The 13096-nt window shown below is 35.6% G+C and overlaps 1 protein-coding gene across 1 annotated transcript in view; it reads left to right on the top strand.

Moving 5' to 3' along the window:
• Positions 1-2541: 2541 nt before the first annotated feature.
• LOC104628206 (regulating synaptic membrane exocytosis protein 2-like) overlaps positions 2542-13096 on the top strand; it is a gene marked incomplete at its 3' end in the record, with an annotated part of 88069 nt that continues 77514 nt past the window's right edge. Inside the window, exons 1-3 of the mRNA XM_010296715.1 lie at positions 2542-2600; positions 4048-4227; positions 5343-5452. Of these exons, the coding sequence (XP_010295017.1) occupies positions 2542-2600; positions 4048-4227; positions 5343-5452 (349 nt within the window). The remainder of the gene's footprint in view (positions 2601-4047; positions 4228-5342; positions 5453-13096) is intronic.

Raw genomic sequence — 13096 nt, 5'->3', positions numbered from 1 at the left:
GCAGCCATCCACAGACACTGACAGGTATTACCATTGTATATTAGCTAGAGTTTGAAATTATGATCATTAGAAAATGTATTGCTGTATTTTTCTTGTTCTGTGCTCAGTGTTTCTAGATGAAAAAAAGATGCACTAGGAGCGGATGGTAGTGCACTGTAATCCTACAGCAATTCTATTTTTATTTCTTCAGTTTTTTGTTACAAGAACAACCTAGTACTAAAATTGTGATTGGCATGATCTCATAGTTTGCTTTTTTACTCTTGCAGACAGTAAAGGAATTTAACATGGGTTTTCAAATAAACTGCTTTCAGTTATTTTGGGGAAAAAAACACCTTTTATTTGTGTTGTAAGCTGTTATGATTCCTTACTGTTGAAAAATGTTCATCTTTTATAAAGCTTTTTCTAGATATAAGTTTAGATAAATGAGTATATTCATTTGTTGAAAGTTCTCTTTTTATTTGTTAAGAAGAGTAACAAATCTGAAAAATTAAAAATTAGAAATTATTATTTTCTGCATTGGGAAAAGTTAGCTTTTGAAATTTTCAGAATATGAATATAGAACAATGCAGACAAATCAGTAGTTAATACAAAATGTTGTAGCACCTTTGGTTAGATATTGTAGTTATCGGAATTTACAGTGGTACCTAAATAGTATGGGATTCTACTTCTAAATTTTGATGGGTTTGGAATATAAAATTAAACTCTGAAAATTCACAGAGCTTTCTGCGTGGTGGCTTACAGCGAGCTCAGTTTCAGAGTAATAGGTATGCTTGGTTAAGAAGCAAACACTTACTGCTGTACTTTTCCCTCAGTGTAGGGGAGACATGCTCACAAGCCTTCTAGATTTTGACAGCCGAATAGGCCACCCACTACCATGTTTTCCTTAGCAAAGGCAGAAGGATGCTATGATAGGCAATACTAAATGGAGGAGGTCACTATTTGACGTTTCATTAACTGTATTTTTTATAATGAAAAGTCTGTTAGCAAAGAAACAGCTCTAGCATACATTAAAATACTATACTGATGTTGAATAACTTAGACTATTATATTTTCCTCTTTAAAAATCAATAATTCATATCACATGAATTATAGTGAGAATAGAGGAAACTTTCATCTAGATAACTTGGGAGCATAAGCACTCAAGAATGTTACCTGAAAAGTTATAAACTTCCGTTTTTAATTCACTGAGGTGTTTTAAAAACTACGCCTCCATGGTTATGGCTGGATCATGATATTAATGTCTAGTTGTATGCTGTGGTAGTGAGGAGCTTCACTGTCCAAGCAGGTTATTGGAGTAATATTTTTTCTATAAAAAGGACAGTTTGTGAAGACCTGGATCATATAGCACATGTGTTTACTGTTAAAAGGACAAAAAAGAAATGTGAAGACAAAGAACATGCCTGTTTCACTCTGGACAGTTAAAACTGTCTCATGAATTGTTCTTTGTGTGTGTATGATGTGTGTGATGAAAATCACACGGTGAAGCTTTCAAGTGGAAGACTGTCAGTATGCTTATATAGGCCTCCATTTGCTGCTGTGAGTGCTGAGAGGTTTGCAGCACGTAGCCTGTAACTTGAGGGTAACAACTCAGTTTCACCTCAGGATTCAACTTAGTCTTCAAATCCTTCAGTCTACAAAACAAGAGTGGTGTCAAAGCTTCATCTAAAAGCAAAAGGTTCACTGCCAAAATCCATGTTCTCCTTCACCCCTGGGAACTCCCGATTGTTTTTCCACCTGAAGTAAATGCCAGCTGCAGACTGTGGCAAACAATATTTATATTAACTCTTGAATATGAAATTTCTGAGGCCTTTATCTGTTAGCATAGTCATTAGATATAGTGGCTCCATGATGCTTGGCAGGATACAAAACCTGCCCACTAAACCATTAGTATTGATCTTAATGGTAGAAGTGCCTCCCTGCCTTCTAATACAGCAATGGATCAGATCCCTAACATCCTAAAAAATACTTTCTATACTACAGCTGCAGAGAATGAGGCCTTAAGAGTAACAAGTGAAAGAGGCTTAACACCTTACGAAATGTTTACGTGAATCATGTGGTTGCTATTCACCTGTTCCTCTGTATGTCCTACTGGCTGGTGGAAAGAGAAGTGGACTGATACCTCTCTCCATATTGCCCAGCGCCTGCTGCTGGGTGCTCCAGCAGTCCTCCTCCACTCGCTGGCAGGAGAAGGGTTGTTCTAGCTCTCTGTGTGTGACAGACCCAAAGAAGAAAGTGTCTGTGGGCTCACTAGTTTACTTAAATATGTGGTTACACAAGGTAGGAGTGGGTTGTCTGGACCTTGGTTGTATTCTTTATTTTAATTTTGCTGAATTTAGGAATATTTTTTCTTGGGATTTATTCCCATAGTCTAAGAATTTATTCCCATGGTCATTTTTTTAACCACCATGCAGCTGGCTGACACCTTTCTCACCTTATATAGCACTGAAACCTCTCTTAAACATTTACCTAAACTAAGCAGCATTCACATCAAAGCTAAGGTTTTGTTTCTTTGTCTATCCACACTGTAAAAGAAGCGAGACAATGGATGTTTTTGCTGATGAAGCTTCCCATTCAGAAACAGAACTGATAGAAGAAGTGAGGTAATTTGTTGTGGTTTTGTGCCAGGCTCATTGTACTTTTCCTCCAATCTTTAGTGCCTCAGCTTATAATTACCATTATGTGTCTCACTGTGGTGTGTTTGCTTGTTAAGAGCTTATAGATGTAGGTTCATGGTGAATGGTATTATTCTGAACCTGTCTGTGGCAATTCCTTTCTATGCTCTAGGAGTCTAATTATTACCTTACAGAAGGCCTGAAGAGACATTTATTTTAATGAATCTTTTATCAACCCATTCAGCAAAGTTAGCCACTCTAGAGACAACTATACTCTGTCTCAATATGGTTTTTAGGAGAAAAATGCTGTTAATAACATAAGACCCTTCATAATGAGGCTGTGATATGTCTCTCTCTTTTTTGATACTAATTAAAATTTGGCTTCTTGTTACACTTAATCACCATCCAGTCACTCTTTGTATTAACTGACTTCATTGTAAAATGCGTGACTTCACTCAAGGAAAAGTCCTGAAGGGTACATCTTCCCCATTTGGATTATATAGCTGTTCAGTTATTCAAGAAGAGTGTGAATATAATAAGTAGCTCCATCAGGGTATGGATTTTACTTTTAAAATTACCTTGATTTTAGGATATTGCTAGCAAATATTACTCCTTGCATTGTGAAAACGGTGGGGCTTGATTAATTTCTGAAAGTAATGATATGATTAACTGCCTAAGTAGAAGACGAGACTGCTTGATCAAGAAATTATCTTTTATTCAGTCTACTTTCTGCCCATTGCATCTCTAATGTTAATTTTTTTGCTGTTTTGGCACAGTTCTTTAGGCTGTGGGTTAGTGGATTTTTTTTTTTAATTACAAACCAAACTTTGTCTGGTTGGTGGAACCTCTGCAAGTACTAATGATGTAGATTTTCATCTGACTGCAGTCCGAGCACTGTGTATGAATCCATCGCTATAGCCTAGCCTATATTTTGGCAGACATCCTGAGTTTAATAATAGTTAACATTGCTATATGGTAATTATAATATCCGGAATGTGGACTTCCCTACAAACAAGAGTAGTACCTCTAAAGATAATGCAGTCTGTAAAAATCTAGTCATGTGAGTAAAAATGTTCAATTAAATGAATTCTTAGGTTTAGTGAGACTTAATATTATGTCAGTTATGCTTTTCCTCCAAGGTGTATTGACAAAATAATATTTTTACCCAGAAATTGTCAGGAAACAGACTATTGCATGGATAGTCATTACTGAGACATTGGAAACATTTCAGCCCATTTATCAAGATTATGGAGCAAGCCAAATCATACATGTATAAAAAAACTGTATGTTATCGAGAAGCGAACTCAGAAAATTCACCTCCCTCCAAAAAAAATGTACATAAAATTATTTTCTCCAAACCAGTATCATGCAGCATATTTTATAATTAATAGAGAAGTGAAAGGTCAACTGAGCTGCTTTTTGGCTAACATTACAGGAATTGTGAAGCAGCAGATAGACAGCCATATCAAAGATCCAGATCAACAGAGCAACGTCCTATGCTGGAGCGGACCAACTCCCGCTCCCGATCCACAGAGCGTCCTGACTCAAACCTCATCAGGTCGATGCCTTCATTAATGACTGGAAGATCTGCCCCTCCTTCACCTGCCTTACCGAGGTGAAACAGACAAATCAATCAGACTAATCCCCTTCTGCCCCACCAGCTCACCATTTTATTTTCCCAGTAGCTAATTGGTATCGCCTCATCCTTAGCTGATCACTAGTAGCAATAGATACTAACCCTTTAGTGCCAACACACTATTTATATTCTACTCTGGATATAATGGTGTGGCTGTCATTGCAAATTGTTTGCTAACAGTATTTAACTACATTTGTTTGTGATTTCTCATTTATCAGGAATCCTGGATGGTTTCCCACATAAAGCACCTCATAACTGTCATGTTCTTCTCTTACAGAATGATAAATTGTGTTCATCAGACATTGCTTATGGAACAACCATCATAACAACATCAAATGAAACTATTTTTTTAAAAAAAAGTTTCTTTAAATGGACTGTACTGTCTCTTAACTACCATTTTAACCACCGTTTTCTCTGACTACATTTTACTGTGCCATAGTCTGTATTGTTCCTGTTTGAGTGCTATACTTCACTGATTGACATTTTTAAGATTTCTATAAATCACTCTTAGCTTAAATAAACATAATACAATAAAAACATGAGTACATTTTGGTCTAGTTGATGTTCAGTAAAGCCTCTCCTTATTTCAGAACTGCAGAATACATTATTTTGTTTTCTGAAAGTGAGAGTTAGTAACATCAAATCCCCAATGAGAGTTAGAGTCAAATAGCAATGTCTTTTCTCAGTTTATTACTTTCTTTAGACAAATCCCTGTAATCTCATTGTCACTCAATGGCAATTTAACCAAATACAAGCTGAGTAAAGATCCTTGAATTTGGCCTATGGATAATTTTATGTGTATGTGGGTATTATATCTATATGCACATGAATATACACACAAAACATATTCTGGCTTGACTGTGCAAACAAGCATCTTACAGATGTTCAGCTTTAGTTTGGCTTTCTTCTTTTTCTCAGAGAGATTTCTCTTTTTAATCATGTCTTTTTCTGAAAAGAAATAAATGTTTCACTATGGGACTGCAAAGGTCCCAAATGATCTAAAGCCTACTTAGTCATATTATCAGTTCTTGATGCTATTTAAGGATAAATTTGTCATTTAATGGCTATGGTTTGTTTTGATATGTGTCTCATAGGTCACATCCTCGAACTGGGTCTGTTCAGACAAGTCCATCAAGTACTCCAGTAGTAGGGCGAAGGGGCAGGCAGTTACCGCAGCTCCCACCAAAGGGGACATTGGAGAGAAGTAAGTGTATGGTTTTCTCCTTAAAGACATTGCAGAATTGCTAATGAAGGTCAATTATGTTTATTATTTTTCTTTTGACGTTACAGTTGAAATCTGTTGAGTTTTTATGTACAGAATTAGGATTTGATAGCAGTGTTGTATTTTGCACTGTATTTTCTTCTATTGTGTTTCGATGTCTACAATACTCTTGACTGAAATGAATCATCAGCAGTGCCATAATCATCAACAGTGCAATACATATGAACAAAGATGGACTAACTGTTAGCATGATCATGTTCCTTTTGAACTCAATAGGTGTTTTGTCATTGACTTCAACAGGCACAGGAAATGATCTTTTGTGTGGTGTTTAGTGATAAAATTCTGGCTCTTTTGGAATTTAAGAGTTTAGCTGATCACTTGTGGGTTCACATGGAGTGTATTTCAGATTGCTAAAATAAAACCTCTGCATCCTGAAACAGGACGAGCAAGAAGAGAGGTAATAATCTTTAAAATAGGAAAGGTCAGCAAGATGTTTCATGATTCCTGTTTTACTGGTACTGTAATTGTGCTTATCTTTAACATCTCATAACAGCACTGGTCAATGGAGACATTGTCCAAAATGTTTAGAAACAGAGGAATATAAACACATTTTTGATAGCAAATACATTTTCACCCTTCCACTTCTGATAACTAGATGTGCCATGCAAAATCAGTCTAAATGGCCATATACGTTCTTTTTTTTTTTAATCCTTCTTAACTTGTATATTGTATCTTTTATAAAACTTCTGTTGTTTTTAACCCCTGTGCTTTGGTTCCCTTTTTTGTTTGTTTGTTTGTTTTGTTTTTGTTACTTTCCCTAGACAATGGAGACAAGGAGATAGAATCTTATGAAGGTCTGTACATAAAGGAGGGTTTGTTTTTCACCTGAAAGCCTTTTTGAGGGGCTATATAGGGAAAAATAAACCCAACTGCAATTGGTGTTACTCGATTGTACATAGTCAGAATTATTGTCATAATTATTTAGTCTTTTTTATATTCAGACCTGTGGCTTATAAATTGTACGAGGTTCTGCATTGAAAAAAAAGAGTATAAATAATACTATCTAAATACGATGATCATTAGAAAAGTACCTAGACATGTACCCATTTTTAAATACCAAGAGTTTACACCGCAGCAAATAAGAGTATTTCAGTTAACCTACATATGTATGTCCATTTTCAGGATTAACACTTCAGGCACATATTTAAATTTAAGCATCTGAGGCTATTTGACATGTTTAAAGTTAACCATGCATTTAATCAGAACAATGTTTTTATTACAAATATGTTATAATGTTATACAGTTGCTGAATTACTAGGTAATTTTCAAATAATATAGGAGCAAAAATTAATTGAATCAAGGTAGTCTTTCAAAAAGTTATAATAATTTTGCTTAAAATTAAATCCCTTTATATTTTCTACCACTGAAACCGTTTAATTTGCTTAATAGCAAGCCACAAGATATCAATTGCAGTCCTTGGTTATACCACTGAGGGTCTATATGTAGTATTACTGTATCTATCTCATCAGACTTTTTAATCTGTTGTTTAAAATGTTTACAACGTTTATGTCCATTTTGGAAGCAAAACTTCATGAAAAGAAAACTCTGTTTTCTCAGATATTTATCCTAGTATATTAATTTCTTTGTTGTCTTATGTGTTGTAAAAAATGCCTATATGAAACACAGTCTAGATATGCCAGGAAATAATCACATCTAATCACACGACGTTTGCTGTCATTGCTGTATATGCTTTCATGTTTTACCACTCTTCCCTGCTCTTTCCTTAGTATATTTATTTAGACTGTGAGCTCTTCAGGGCAGCAATTGTGAAGTACTGCATATTTTTACCGTGTTTGATTAGAGAGGGTAGCAGTCTTATTTACATCATAGATTCTATAGAGGGAGAGGTAATAAATACAGTAAAATAATTATTTTTATAGGAGTGCTAGAATTGTTTGCTTTGGTAAATACTGCTGGAACTTCAGGAGCTCTATTTGGTTTTACTTGAAAACTGAGTAATATTTTCTGTACCTCTGTCTAAAGTAGACTTCTGGAAAATCTGGGTTACGGAAAATTGTTGAATCCACAGATATTGGAGTTCTAATATACAATCAAAGAATCATCAGTGACTCAAGATACAGTACCTAGACACCTTTCCTGTTGAATTTTACATGTATAAAGGTGGTAAACACTGTAGTTAAAAACATAATCCATAGATACAGCTTTCACGCAGTATTCTATATAATTTTCTGTCATGAATTAAGAGCTCATATTCTGATAACAATATAGTTCTACTTTGAGGCTTTTTCTATCCTTCTTTAGGATTTCTAATCCTTTTCTTTAAGGGGAATAATAATAATTTTCTTTAAAAGGAATAATGGGCTACAAGAGCAGCAGATTATACCTAACTTCTGTCAGTGACAGACGTAATTATGATTAATAGCAGTGGAGAATTGAATTTTACAAAATATTATTCTAAGCAAATGAAGTACCAGTGATAAAAACTACAATTTAGTAGAATTGAAAATGATGACTATAGTAGAAGGGGTTTATGTTATTATGTAAGAAATAAAGCATCAAGTAAACCTGAAAACTTTATAGACATTTGAGTAGATTTTTTATGTGTTGTTATATGCCCTGGTGATAATCAAAATAGTTGTCTCTTGTTGGGAAGGCTAATTTGACCATACTAGAAAATGTCTTTGTCACAGAAAAGTAGTCATTTTTGTTCTTATAGAAGCATATACTTGATTTAAATGAGAGGGGATTTTATATTGCATGGAAACATGCTGTGATGGTTAATCTTTCTGTATTTTGAAATTAAAGATTTGATTGTGATCAGATTAAGTTAAAATCATACTGTAGAGAGGACTTAGTTAAAGATAGATTATGAACAAAAAGGAATTGGAAGTAATCTCAGTTTTGCAAAAGACAGAAAAAGAAAAACGTTTATGTTTGTAAGTCCTACAGTAGTGTCATTCAGTCTGTATACATTTGAATAATTTGTATTTGTTACAGGGTTGAAACTGCATACCATTTCTTACAATGTAGCTGAAATGCAGGGGCTCATGTAGAAAAAAAGGAATAATTTGCAGTTGGGAAGATTTTTTGTTATAGTGCAGCACGCAGTATAATGTGGACTATGTGGTGTGCTTTTGGCTGTGTGTCTAGAACGGTAAGTGAAGGAATCTACAGGGAAAAAAAAAACAACCTCTGGGTAACTGCCTTCCAGATTAAGATGAGAATTAAAAGCCATTGATTTAGGGTAGATTTAGTTCAGTGAACTCTGTAATGTGGTTGCAGGTTTTTGCTCCAGGTGACCTAGGTTTCACCAGAATAATTTATTTTGAAATTCTGAAATAGCCAGAGAAGTTTGGTTTTAAGAAATCTAGCTGTCAGTAGCTATGCAGGACCAATCCTAACAGTGTTTTGACCAATGTATCTTTTTCTCAGTGTCGCACATGCTCAGTAGGAGAACATGCAAATGTCATTATCTATGTTGCATTGACAATCTTTTATGGTCATGACTTTTTGGCTAATTCCTTAGCTTCCCACAGCTGTGCTGCTGCCAGTATCAGATTAACTGTTCAAAAGAAAGGCTGGGTATCTCTGAAGTGTGTGTCATTATTTTATCTAGACAGAATATACCAGAAGCATCTAGGCAGTTGGGGTTTTGGTTTAGACTTTGTTAGTTTAGTATATTTTCATGTTACATACTCTTAAATGTTCTGTGTTATTAGGGCTATAGACAATAAGTGAATACTGGAATATTTATAGTTCTTAAGGGTTAACAAGATTTTTTTCATTTATATGTGGATATAATGTATTTCTTTGTTCTTATTCTCCTTGGTAGAAGGATGAACTCAATGACTGCTTGCTGCTAATTAAAATAGAACACCATAAAGTACTCTTGAAAGTATTCAGTATTAGCTCTTTCAATTAGTTGTTAATTACTAATCAGAGAGAATTTTTTCCTAAAATAGATTTTTCCTTTTCCTCTTAAAAATAAACATAGCCCTTTCTTTCTTCATCCCTACAAAAAAACCCCAACCATCCACCCAATCAAAAAACCTAGAAAGTTATGTCAGGCCAAACAAATATAATAAAACCTTAAAGTATAAAAATGAAGTGCTCAGAAATTTAGCAAATAATAGAGCTCAGTGAGGATTTGCTCTTCTATTTATGCTCTATGGTACAAACTTTAATTATGTGATCTCATAATAATCTTGTGTCTTGGGAAAGTTATTTCAGAGGCTGTTAAAGCTGACATTAATGCTGATTAACTGCCCCTTCTTAACTTCCGGTATGAGTGATCTTATTCCAGAATAAAATTATCTATGAATGGAATGAACAGGGGTAGTTGATTAGGTTTAATCAGGGATAGCTATCAGCCATAACTCAGCTTTTATATCTCTCAGATACAATTTCAAATCTTTAAAAAGAAAATACCTATACTATCAATTGTATTGTTGTTGCAGTTGATGCATTATGGAGTGCAAGTTACTGAGACACCCTGATGGTTAGGAAGACAGATACTATTGACAGACTGAAAGACATGCTGTTTATTTTAAGGGGTTTTGCCTCATTTGGGACATAATTTTTCTGTTAAATTAGACATAATTTTGCAAAATGAGAAGGATAGTGAGATAGTGCTTTTCAGTGCCCTATCATAGTTTGATGGGAGACAGAGAAAGACTATTACAATGCAATTGCAGAGAATCTGTATTCACAGTGGTTATAAGTCTATCATACTCTATCAGCTGTGATTTAACAGGTTTTTAAAACAGGTGATTGATCACATATATATAATATAGGACAGGAACTTGGGTTACCTTCAGCTTGGCTAGGAACCCGATGACTTAGTCAAACACAGGAGTCTAAAAAATAAAGATACATATCTCTGCACCCAGCTCCTATTCATGTGGATATTTCTGTGCTATTGACTGTGTGACACCTTTGCGCTGGCGTGGGATAACTCTTGCATTATGTGTACTTGACAGGAAAGTAAAGAGAATAGCTTAGTTAACATCAGTAACAAGGCTGCCTTAGGATAATGTGTGTATATACCTTGGGGTTTGGATTTCAACTAGGAATTTGCAAAAATATACCTTTGGGTTTTACTTGTGGGTGCTTAGTTCATTCTCCTCAGAGGTGGCAGGGTCCTCATCCCCTGAAGACTATTAAAATATTTTATTTGCATTAGTACAATTTCCATATAAAAGCTTGACCAAACGTTACCTATAACACAGGGTTTAGGGTGTTGACTTGAAAGGTCCTGACCTTTCAAGGGAAGTAATGGTTTATAATTTTCTCTTGGATTGGAAAAAGGAGGAATTAAACACCTCTTTCTTTATGCCTATTGAAGGTCTTAACATCTAGGTCTGAGACTACAAGGGGCATAAAGAAAAATGAGTAAAGAGTCATACAGCTGTGCTCTTGACAGCCATTGTTTTTTTATGTTTTAGGGTATCAACATGCCAAAAACATTGTAGTTCAATTTTACAGGAATTGATTTTTTAAAGTCTTTGGCACACCTTCTATACATTCTTTTCTATGAGAGAAGGTTGACTGCATAGACGGTGTCCCTGTTGAATATTTTACAATATGCAACAGACAAATTTTCAATTGGAATTTAAATATCATTATTATATCACAGAACTATAAAGCAGAAATCATAGAATCGTGGAGTAATCAAATCATAGAATAGTTTGGGTTGGAAGGGACCTTTAATGATCGTCTAGTCCAACCCCCCTGCAGTGAGCAGGGACATCTTCAACTAGAGCAGGTTGCTCAGAGCCCCATCCAGCCTGACCTGGAATGTTTCCAGTGATGGGGCATCTACCACCTCTCTGGGCAACCTGTGCCAGGGTTTCACCACCCTCATTGTCAAAAATGTCTTGCTTACATCTAGTTCAAATCTACCCTCTTTTAGCTTAAAACCATTACCCCTTGTCCTATTGCAACAGACCCTGCTAGAAAGTCTGTCCCCATCTTTCTTAGGAGCCCCCTTTAAGTACAGGAAGGCTGCAAGAAAGTCTCCCCAGAGCCTTCTCTACTTCAGGCTGAACAACCCCAACTCTCTCAGCCTGTCATCACAGGAGAGGTGTTCCAGTCCTCTGATGATTTTCGTGTCCCTCCTCTGGACCCACCCCAACAGGTCCATGTCTTTCCCGTGCTGAGGGCTCCAGAGCTGGACGCAGGACTCCAGGTGGGGTCTCACCAGAGCAGAGTAGAGGGGCAGAATCCCCTCCCTTGACCTGCTGGCCACTCTGCTTTGGATGCAGCCCAGGATGCAACTGGTCTTCTGGGCTGTGAGCGCACGTTGCCGGCTCATGTCCAGCTTTTCATCCACCAGGACCCCCAAGACCTTCTCAGCAGGGCTACTCTCAGTATCACTCAAATCTATGTACAGATTAGTTTCCACTGCATTGGCTTTGATTATAACCTAAATCTCTCTCCCTGTTAATAACCCGTTAGAACAGGTATTTTTTTATATTACTAATACCTGCTAGCTAAACTTGGAGTCAAATAATTCAATGAGCTATTTAGTGGCACATAAATCTATACAAGTAGTAAGAAAACTGGGAAAAAATCTGGGAACAGAGAACACAAAAAATGAATCTGAACCTTGAGTAACTACAGTATATTGCATCACATCAAAATAGTGTTTAATGAATAACTGACATTTAAATTAAAGCAGGCATATGGTACACCAGTTATTCAGCTCAACACTTGTCTGTATCATTACTATTGTTACCCTGGTATTAGATGAGCTCTTTAACAAAAGAAAGTTATGGTTCTTCATTAATGACATAAAAGAAATATATTTGTGTTGCTTATCATTAACTGTATTGTTACTGTTGTTTCCAACTACTTCAGTATTCTCTAATATTTAGATATGTTTTAGGCAGCTGTAATTACTGGTCGAAAAGTGTCTGTCTTTCTGAATTTTTACTGTTCTGAAATCCAGGTAACGAGCATATCATCTGTCATATTGGGGATTTTTTTTCCAAGCAGGAAAAACATTTGCATTGTTTCTTCTGCACTTATTAAGGTACTGAGAATGCCTACTTGTTTATGATTTATACACAATTTAAAATATGCTCTTCAAGAATAGAGGCTTGGACATTTATTTCTAGAAAAACTAAAGCAAACCAAGCAGAAGATGCTTCTAAACAAATTATATACCAATATATGTCTGCTCTTGCTGCTTTGGTACTTACTGTCTGCTTTCCAGTGCTTCAATAATTTAATAAGAAATTGGCAACAAGGGATATTAAGGGATGCATATGACCATCATTACTTGCAGAAGGATCTCACTGGAGTAAACCAGAGATATTAATGAAAAATAACACAAGGTTTTATTTAATCTTTGATTCACTGAAAAAATAATTTTTGCCACAGACTACGGGTTTGTATGTTACTGTGAATGTCTTTTGTTTGATGTTTATCTTTTATTTGAATAGCTTGTAACAAAGCATGCCTGTTTTTGTCTTGCTTTTTCCCCTGTCATACCTTGCTTATACAAATGCAGCAGGAGATGAAGAAAAGAAGCGTATCGGAGTTCAGGAATCAGAGGTCAAGGCAGGTCTGTCTGACCACAAGCACCTATCGCCTTTAGAAACA

This window comes from Phaethon lepturus, unplaced genomic scaffold (assembly GCF_000687285.1).
Source record: "Phaethon lepturus isolate BGI_N335 unplaced genomic scaffold, ASM68728v1 scaffold6001, whole genome shotgun sequence".
Taxonomy (NCBI): Eukaryota; Metazoa; Chordata; class Aves; order Phaethontiformes; family Phaethontidae; genus Phaethon; species Phaethon lepturus.
This window is presented reverse-complemented; position numbering and strand designations above follow the sequence as displayed.